The sequence below is a fragment of the Rhinatrema bivittatum genome, chromosome 5, assembly GCF_901001135.1.
Source record: "Rhinatrema bivittatum chromosome 5, aRhiBiv1.1, whole genome shotgun sequence".
NCBI lineage: Eukaryota > Metazoa > Chordata > Amphibia > Gymnophiona > Rhinatrematidae > Rhinatrema > Rhinatrema bivittatum.
The window spans coordinates 305383131-305393730 of NC_042619.1; the positions used below are offsets into that span (position 1 = coordinate 305383131).

Below are 10600 nucleotides of genomic sequence, written 5' to 3' on the forward strand. Positions count from 1 at the left end.
TGTGGACAGAAAATACAAGTCTTCCCGGACGTTTCCCGTGCGATACAAGCACGGAGGAAACTTTTCCTATCAATGAAACAATCGGTGTTAAATATTGGGGCTAGTTTTTTCTTAAAATTCCCGTGTAAATGCCAGATTTTGTTTCAAAATAATAAGTTCATATTTCTTGATCCATCCCACCTGCAACGCTTTATTTTGGATAAATCTCAAGTTTTATGAAAGGGTAGTGAGGGGATATATGATTGTATAAGAGAAATGTCAATGTTACAGTGTTAATAACTCTCTTCTCCTTCAAATATGTGGGCTAGAATACATTGTTTTTTTCCTGTATAATTTGTGATGTAAGAAATGTTATACTTGATTATATCATTTTTGTAAATGTTATAATTTGAAAAATATAAAAAAAAAAAAAAAAGAATTGGAAAGAGCACACCACACTTGGACCTAACATTGGAAATAAACCGCGAGATGTAGTGGCACGCTTTCACCAATACCCCATAAAAGAAAAAATCCTGAACGCAGCAAGAAAACAACAAATATGGACTTGGGAAACTCTCACAACATCTCTGATTTGCAGATCTGTCCCCGATCACTATGAAAAAAAGAGCGGATTTCAGAGAAATAAATGCAGTGATGAGAAAACAGGGGATTAGGTTGTTTTCTTTTTGGACTGGCTTTGACCATACGTGGTTCAACAGCAAAAGTGTCCAGAGTAGAAGAGGCAGAGGCTCTATTAGTAGAAGCTGGCTACATGACATTGAAGATCGGATCAGAGAGTAGTCCTGCAACACCTTCAAAATTGGACACCCCAAGATAGCAGAGAGTGGGGAAAAATGGTCAAAGATTGCGGAGACATTCAGGAGATTTCCTCTCCTCTAAAGACATTGGGAAAGGATGATGCTTTTTTTTTTTCTACAGCTATTTTATCAGATTCCTTTCCTATATCTTGTTGACGAAGGTCGGATAAGAAACTTATGGTTCAACTTGAGATTTATTATCCTATCATAATTTAAGGGGTTTTTTTGTACTGTTTTTGAAGTATTAAGGGGATTTTTTATTTCATATGTTGAGTATGGATCTTGTGTCCATAATGCTACTCCTCTTGCTGCAATGGCAGTTCTGCTATGGCTTAATAGCAGGTGGGTTAGGGGTAGGGGAGGGGAGTCAGAAAGCATATATAGGGCCTAAAAAAGGCACGTAGTTATCACTTGCAGTCATGATGGATTTTGTGCAGGGATTAATACCTGGATAGCTTACACTTGTTCTTGTAACCCTTTTAAATATCTAAGACGTAGGAATAAGATGACTCTATTTTATCTGGCTTATATGCTTACCACCCCTTTTTCATGAAAATGATGGATTATATTTCAATAATGTCTTTAAACGTTAAGGGGGCTAAATATCCCCCAGAAGCGACAACTACTTAAATCTGAAATATTAAGTGGGAGAGCAACAATTGTACTACTACAAGAAACACATATTAAAAAATTTGAATCATTACTACAGTAGTTGCTATATCCCATGCAATATTTTGCAGCTGCAATGAAGCAGGAAAAATACATGGGAGTGGCAATTTTCTTTCATAAAGATTTTAAGGGCATAATTTTAAAAATGCTATAGTGACCCATCTGGCAGATTTCTGATGATAAAATTTGAATTAGAGGATGTGATATATTCCTTAGTTAATGTCTGCTCCTGTAGTAGGTCAGGCTATTTTCTATTCTGATTTGAGTAAATTCTCAACAACTGAGGCGAGGCAGAGGGTCACTTACTTGTGGCAGGTGACTTCAATTTAACCTTAATACCTAAGGTAGATAGCTCTGGGGGAAGTAGCTCTGGTTCAGGCTTAGCCAGAGCCCGGCTTCATAAGCTAATGAAGAAATGGGACTTGATTGACATTTGGAGGCAGAAGTCCCCACATGATCATGATTACACTTTTAAATCAAGCCCACATCAGTCATACTCCAGGACTGATTTCTTCCTGGTAGATAAATCCTTATTATCTAGGGCCTTAAGCAGAGAGAAGACCAATCTTATGGTCTGATCATGCCCCTATATGGTTGCGAGTACAACATGTAAACAGAGGAGGGAGGGCGCTTCTGGACTCTCAATAACACTCTGCTGGGAGATGACCTGTTTTGCTCACAAGTCGCAGAAGCAATAAATTAATATGTAGTTCTTAATGATGTCGATGGAATAAGCCCTTCTCTGTTGTGGGAAGGATTAAAAGCAGTAATAAGAAGGCAACTAATTGTGCAGGCAGCCTTTTTGAAAAGGGCTCAAATAGATAAACAGAGGCATCCAAAAGCAGAGATAAAATCTCTGGAAATGATTCACAAGAGAACATTAGCAAAGACTAGTTATAAGCAATTGCAGAGAGCTAGAGTTACTTTACAGGCGATAGAAGCTGATAAGGTGGCTTTTCAATTGAACCAATTGCGCCAGGAACAGTTTGAATGGGGAAATAAGGCTAGTCGTCTGTTAGCACAATGGTTAAAAAAGCACATTATTAAAAGCAAAGCAGAAGATGCCCACATGTTGACCACCCCTAAGGATATGAGGCGGAGGTTTATGAACTTTTATAAAAATACTTAAACTTGATCTCCCTATTATAAATGAAGCTGAAAAACAATTTTTTGACAAGGATATATCCTCTATAGAGGTTCTTCATATGATTAAGGAACTTAAAGTGAATAAGGCGCTTGGCCTAGATGGCTTTACAGCTTTATTCTATAAAAAAAATTCTCATCTCAGATTGTCCTTTTTATTACTAAAATTATTTAATTCTCTCAGAGCTGATAATTCGCTATCAGCTAGTGCCAATGTTACTAGTTAAACATGGTCATGATCCGACTCAATGTGGATCATATAGTCCCATTTCACTGATCAATGTTGATTTAAAAATTTTGACCACATGAAATGAGTGATGGCCAGATTAATATACCCAGACCAAGTAGGATTTATCTCAGAGTGAATGGCTGCAGATAATGTGCGAAAAATTATTGACCTAGCATGGCGGGTTAAAGAGAGAGAATACTCCAGCAATGTTTCTTTCTATTGATGCTGAAAAGGCATTTGATATGGTCCATTTGCCCTATCTCTTTTGTTTATTGGATAAAATGAATTTTGGTTCCCCCTTCTAGACTTGGATTTGAAATCTTTATTTGAATCCAATGACAAGGGTAAAGGTAAATGGTACATATTCCGACCCTTTAAATATACAATGTGGAATGCGTCAGAGATGCCCACTATCACCCCTATTTGCTTTATTTTTGGAGCTATTGGCAATAAAAAATCAGAGGTTTAGAGGGGATATAAGGGGTCCGGATAGGGAGTGAAGAGTATAAAATCTCTCTTTTTAGTGATGACATTCTATTCACCCTGACGAACCCCGAGTCCTCATTGAAAGAGGTGATTGGGGTGCCAAAGGATTTTAGTCAGGTTTCGGGATTTAAATTAAATCGATAAATCGGAAGTGCTTAACCTAACGGTTAGGAAGGATCAGGTACCCAGGTTACAAATTATATTCCCCTTTAAATGGGCGAAAAGTAGTATTAAATATTTGGAGATCCGGATTAGTAATTGTTATGATGCCCTATTTGATCTGAATTATAAACCTCTGTGGCAAGCACTACTTAAGGACCTGGACACTTGGGATTCTTATACAATGTCTTGGTTTGGCCGAATAGCTTTGGTCAAAATGAATATTCTCCCCAACCTAAATTATTTCTTTCAATCACTCCCAATTCCTATCTCCACTTCTATTTTAAAGAGTTGGCAGATGTATTTTTTCCTATATTTGGAAATGAAAACCCCCAAGGATAGCATGCTCGGTGATGTATCAGCATAAACTACGGGGGGGTTTGGGAGTACCCAACCTTAGATGGTATTATGTGGCTGCTCATCTGCGGGCAATAGTAGACTAGCATAGGGAAAAAGAACCAAAAATCTGGGTTAAGGTTGAGCAAACGATGGTGGGTAGTATGCCCCGATGGTCTATGGTTTGGCAACCACAGAACTCCTGGAAGTGGGTGGAGTGTTTACCCCCAACTACCAAGCACACTTTGTGTATGTGGAATCATTGGAGGGTTCATTTTGTAGGAGCATGTTGATATTTTTACAGTACGGCGATTAATTACAATACCAAATTTCCCGCTGGGCTCTCTCTACAACAGTATAAGCCTTGGATAATTAAAGGAATAACTTGCTTAGATAACATATGGAGGCTTCAGAGACCTCTCATTTCGAGAGCTACAAGATAAATATAACCTATGTGAGGTGGATTTTTTTTACTATATGCAAATGTCATTTTATGGCAGCAGAAAAAGTAGAGGAGGACTTAAAGAAGGGTAAAACACAACTTGAACATAGGTGTGATAAGGCTGATACAATAAGCGGTATGATATCTAATTTGTATGGGTTTCTCAGCAACGCCCTACGCTCGCAGGCTCCTTATGTAGCGGCCAGGGAAACAGATTTGGGACAACATCTTTCTAATAAAGAATGGGACTTAATATTCCAAAATGTGAAGTGAAGCTCCATTTCAGCACTCCTGTCAGAAAATAGTTACAAGGTATTAATGAGATGGCACCTCATGCCAGTTAGATTAAACAAGATATACCCAAATACAGGAGATTTATGTTGGAAAGAATGCGGGGGTAGGGGCACGTTCTACCACATGTGGTTGGGGATGCCCTAGAATAGCTCAATTTTGGGTGGAAGTGGTCTCTTTAATGGATGAGGTTCTAGGACAAAGTTTGCCGTTGTCTCCAGAATATCGACTATTAAATTTACCTCTTGATCTCTCTATTACTAACTGGTTATTGGTACATCGAATCTTATTGGCTGCCAGGTGTGAGCTTGCCTTATTTTGGAAATTGAAAGACACTCCCAACAAGCTAAATGTTATAGAAAGGATAGAGAAGACCTTCTTATATAAACTAACAGCATTAAAAAACTATCAGCTTCTAAATTCTACAAGGTATGGGATCCCTTTATGAAGTGAAAGGCCAGGAATGCGCTTAATATATAGCACGGCAAGGTTTGTGAATGTCCACTTCATTATCTCTTATTTGTGCTGTGGGTTATATGACCATGTAAGATTGGGAAAAGATTATGTGGTCCTATTGATGGTGATTTGTATGACTCCTGGGGGGGTGGGGAAGGGTGATTTGAACATTGTAAATATTGCTTATGATTTGCATATTACTTCAATATGTAAAGTTTGAATGATGGTTTTGCTAAAGTCATTGTTATATATTTGATTGAAAATAAAAATTGCAATTTAAAAAAAAAAAAAAAAAAAAGATGCTCATGATAGACTGAGATTATCCTTAAGCAGGCATTTGAAGCTGTGGCAATGTCCTTGCAGATCGCTTCTTCTTGTTCCTTGGTAGCTCGCTCTTGTTTGCTTCTCTCCCAGGAGGTTGATAAATCTGGAGTAAATCCCAGGTCAGTTATGGCTGATGTGGGTTATGATTTGTTCTGCACTTTGGCCAGAGGGGTGGCTTCGATTGTGGTGGCCAGGCTCCAGTTATGGTTGAGAAATTGGTCAGCTGATGCAACCTCCAAGGCTAATCTCACCAAATTGCCTTTTTACGGATCGCTCTTGTTTGACAGTGAATTGGAGATATTGGCCAGTAAATGGAGTGAATCTCCGGTTCCTCATTTGCCGGAAGATAAGAGAAAGGCACAGCACTCCCTTGTCATGAGAGATCATTCTAGAGGATCCAGGCATTTTCATCTCTATAGAGGAGCGACTTTTCAGAAGTCTTGGCCCTTTACTAGGTCTCTGTTCTTTTGTTCCCGACAGCCCAGACGAGGCGCAGGCTTGGGTGGTGGCCTCTCCCAACCCTACCAGTGAAGGTTTGCCAACCCATCCCCAGGATCAGAAGATGGGGTTCACCTTGCTCTCTTTTATCAAAGGTGGGTCGAGATCACCTCTTATCAGTGGGTCCTGGAGGTGATACGAGAAGGTTATGCGACGGAGGTTTGCCGTATTCGTCGGGACATGTTCATGGCATCTCCCTGTCACCTCCTCGCAGAAGAAGCAGAGACAAGGCCTCCTCAGTCTGAGGGCTGTGGTTCCAGTGCCCACATCTCAAGAAAATACAGGGGGATATTCCATTTATTTCATTGTGCCAAAGAAGGAGGGCTCCTTTCGTCCCTTCCTGGACCTCAAAGGCATCAACCGTCATCTGCGAGTGAGGCATTTTTGCATGGAAACATTGCGCTCTGTGATAATGGCTGTGTAGGGGGAATTTCTGTATCTGTCTGAGGCATATCTTCACATTCCCATCTTACTAGAGCATCAACACTTCCTGTGGTTCGCAGTTCTGGGACTCCACTTTGTTTGGTTTGGCCACCGCTCCCAGAACCTTTTCCAAGTTAATTGTGGTAGTTGCGGCAGTGTTGAGAGAGGATGGAATCCTGGTATACCTGTAGTTGGACGACAGGCTGATTTGTGCCAAGTTGCTGTAAGAGAGCCGCCTGGTAACTCGCAAAGTGATTTCCTTGTTGCAGTTCAGCAGCTGAGTGGTGAACCTAGCCTTTAGCCTTCTCAGTCGCTGGAATACCTGGGGGTTTGGTTCGACACACAGCAAGGCAAAGTGTTCCTGTTGGAAGCTCAAATTTGGAAGTTGCTAACTCAAATCAGTCTGTTGTTGAACATTTTGCACCCGACTGTATGGTCTTATCTGCAGATCTTTGGTTTAATGGTGGTGATCTTGGAAATGGTACCATGGGTGAGGGCACATATGCGTCCTCTTCAGCGCTTCCTGCTGTCTCGGTGGAATCTGCAGTCTCAGGAATGTTCGTTTGGCTCCACCTGCCGATGGAGGTCTCCTCCCAACTGCAGTGGTGGCTGCAGGCAGATCATCTACGGAAGGGAATCTCCTTGTCCCCAACGGAGTGGCTAGTACTGACAATGAATGTTAGTCTCCTAGGTTGGGGAGTTCACTGTCAGGAGCTGATGGCGCAAGAGCATTGGAGTGCAGAAGAGTGTCTCTGGAATATCATTCGGCTGGAAGCCAGGGTGGTCCGGTTAGCATGTTTGCAGTTCGGCATCAGGTTGCAAGGCTGATCAGTCCGAATAATGTCAGACAATGCAATGACTGTGGCTTACATCAATCAGCAGTGAAGTACCAAGAGCCAGCAGGTGTCGCTGGAAATAGATCAACTTATGGAATGGGTGGAGGTGCATCGCCAGATCTCAGTCTCGCACATTTCAGGCAAAGACAATGTCAGAGCAGACTTTATCAGCAGAGAGAGTCTGGACCCAGGAGAGTGGGTGTTGTCAGGCGAGGCATTTCAGCCGATTCAGAATTGTTGGGGTCCCCCATTCCTGAACCTGTTGGTGAGTATGTGCAACGTGAAAGTTCTGTGATTCTACAACCGTAGAAGAGATCTGAAATTATTGGGGATCAATGCCCTGGTGCAGGAGTGGCTGGAAGACAAGTTGCTGTATGCTTTTTCTCCATGGCCCATGTTGGGCAGATTGATTCGAAGGATCGAATGCCACAGGGGGATGGTTCTCTTGGTCGTTCCAGATTGTCCCAGGAGACCATGGTATGCAGATCTGCAGGCGAATCCACCAGAATCCTGGTGGATTCGCCTCTTCGATTTCCAGTGCACAGGGATCTGACCTTCACGAAGATCTGACACAATTTTGTCTTACGGTATGACCCTAGAAATGGCTCGCTTGCTGAATGAAACGTGGATATTCTGTGGCAGTGATTTCCACCTTGCTAAGAGCTAGAAGGTTCTCCACTTCCTTGGCCTATGTGCGTGTTTGGAGCGTGTTTGAGGCCTGGATTGCGGATCTAGGTGCTCTTCCTTCCTTGGTCAAGATTCTGCTTATTTTGGAATTTTTTTGCAGGATGGCTTAAAGGCTTGGCTCTTAATTCCTTAAAGGTACAAGTAGCAGCTCTTGCTTATTTCAGGGGTCAGGTAAATGATGGATCCTTGTTGGCTCATCCTGATGAGGCCCAGTTTCTGAAAGGAGTGAAACACCTTCATCCTCCCTTGCAGTTTCCGGTGCCCCTGTGGAGTCTTAATTTAGTCTTGGGATTTTTTTTTTTGGCAGGCCCTGCATTTAGACCGCTACATACTTTGTCTTTGTGGTTGCTGACTTTGAAAACTGTGTTCCTTGTGGCAGTTTGTTCAGTGTGTAGGGTTTCCGAACTGCAAGCCTTGTCTTGTCGGGAGCCATTTCTTCAAGTGACTCCAGGGGCGGTACAAATCCATACTGTTCCTTCTTTTTTACCAAAGGTGGTCACTGAGTTTCACTTGAATCAGACCATCTCCCTACCATCTCTGGATAATGAGAGAGCTGCAGAGGAGTATCGTCTGTTGCAACCCTTGGATATCAAGAGACATATTGTCAGGTATATGGAGATTACTGAGCCTTTGTGGAAGTCGGATCGCTTGTTTCTCCTTCACAGCGGTACCAGACAGGGAGAGCCAGTCTCGCAGGCTACAATAGCTCGCTGGATTAAGGAGGTAGCCACAGCTGCATAATACGTAGATGCAGGGAAGCCATTACCTAGTCAGGTTAGGGCTCATTTCACTAGGGCTCAAGCAGTGTCATGGGTGGAAGTTGGGTTGCTGTCTCCCATTGACATTTGCCAAGCTGCAACATGGTCCTCCTTACACACCTTTTCCAGGTATTATCGTCTGGCTGTTCAGGCCCAGGAGGACACAGCCTTTGCGCATGCGGTTTTGTCTGGACCACGGGCAGCCTCCCGCCCTATTCGGGAGTAGCTTGAGTATATCCCACTTATTCTGGATTCATCTGACTATGCTAAAAAATGAGAAATTATTACTTACCTGATCATTTCCTGTTCTATAGGACAGTCGGATGAATCCATCATCCCTCCCTTGGCTGCTGTGTGGTTGCATTTTACTCCTCCTGTGTGCATCTGCTATTATTGGCATCAGTAGCATGGGAATCTTCTTGGTGTTTGGGTAATTGCCAGGTTCTTGTGGACTGGTTTGGTCTCTGTTAGAAACAGGATGCTGGGCTTGATGGACCCTTGGTCTGACCCACCATGCCAAATTCTTATATTCTTACATGTTATAGGGATTACTTGTAAGTGTAACTCCAGACTCTAGTCTAGTGTTATGGTCCTTTGTTCTTATCTGAGCTCAATGTTGCCTGTTGACTGAGTATTGACATGGTTATCTGTTTTAATCAATTTTTTGGGGCTAGTCTGTCCACAGTTGCTTTTGCAGAGAATACTGGTGGGCTGAGGTATATGGGGGTATATGTATTGTGACGTCAGCTTGCTCCATCTCCATTTGCTGGTAGAGGTGCATAACCACTTGTTCTGGATTAATCTGACTGTCCTAAAGAAAAGGAAATTATCAGGTGAGTAGTAATTTCTCAATTTACCAGTTCAAGAGAGTACATAGTAAAGGCTACAGATTGTAAGATTTCTTTCAGGAAAAAATGGGAGTATTGCATGATTTTAACAAGCTCCTAAAAGATTATCATATTTTACCCAGGTTTATGCTTTCCTTCAAATCAGGCATTATTTACAAAAATTGAGTTTTAATGATTTAAAAAAAAAAAAAAGTTAAGAATTCGAAACTTTAAAGGAGCAAGTGAGGAATGGTGAGAATTTCATATCTTTGTGGTATGCGAGAAATCAAAATATACATACATACATAAAAATTGTGTTTTACATATTACATTTTTTATATATATATATATATATATATATATATATATATATACATTGTCAGAGTAATTTTGTTTTATTGTTACTTGTGTTATGTTTTGTAGGCACTCCTAAAGGACATCTTTTCGTTCACAATATTTGCATCCCTGATGTAGGCATCAGCCGAAACATGGCCATGTCAGGTCTTTGACTTTGTGTGATTATTTTGTGATTTAAGGAGTTTTTGTTTTATTAAAATTGGTTTTATAATTTATGCTTTGTGTGTCTTTATTCATATTTTTCTTTATATGAATATTATTGAAAATATTTTATAATTGCTTAAATCTATTATTTCTTATTGCTTTTGTTTTTTTTATTTTATTTCATATTTATCTCTTTCCTCTTTATACTTGTAATACCTGTACCACTATCTCTGTTGTGGATTAAAATGTCACCATGCTTTGCCAAGTGTTTTTGGTGGGAAATATTTTAGTTCTGGTTGAATAGGACTTGCACCAGGTAACTTTTATTTACATAAGTACATACACACACTTCAGACAATAGATCAGCACGTGGCACCTCTGGATCATTTTCCATTTATCCTCACATACATCAGATTCGCTAGTACTGCATAATTCTTCCTCCCAATAAATGCTTGCTTCATTGGCCCTTCTGACAAACCTCCCTGTTCTTCTGTGACATCAGAGCTTCTTTGAAGTATTTGGTTTTTTTGTTGGATTTATTAAATACTAGTCTAGAACTCCTGAAAATAGGTGTTTTTTGCTTACACCTTATGATAGGACAGAAATAGAGTGGAATACTTGGACCTTCACAAGAAGAACCAAAACTTTTTCTTGTCTGGTTCTGGAAATTTACCTTCCCAGCTTTCGGGGCTGCAGCTCTGCTTTCCACTCAGCAATTTGACTGCTCTCTCCACTTGT

The 10600-nt window shown here is 41.0% G+C and overlaps 1 protein-coding gene across 5 annotated transcripts in view; it reads left to right on the forward strand.

Annotated features, from left to right (window-relative positions):
• The window catches only part of MRPS24 (mitochondrial ribosomal protein S24), a 61780-nt gene extending 51846 nt beyond the window's left edge, over positions 1 to 9934 (forward strand). For all 5 annotated transcript variants that reach the window (XM_029604234.1, XM_029604236.1, XM_029604235.1 and 2 more), the window contains one exon: positions 9785 to 9934. Coding sequence is in view for 1 of the 5 variants with exons in the window: in XM_029604237.1 (XP_029460097.1) it covers positions 9785 to 9870 (86 nt within the window). In the remaining 4 variants the exon portion in view is untranslated. The remainder of the gene's footprint in view (positions 1 to 9784) is intronic.
• Positions 9935 to 10600: the final 666 nt, after the last annotated feature.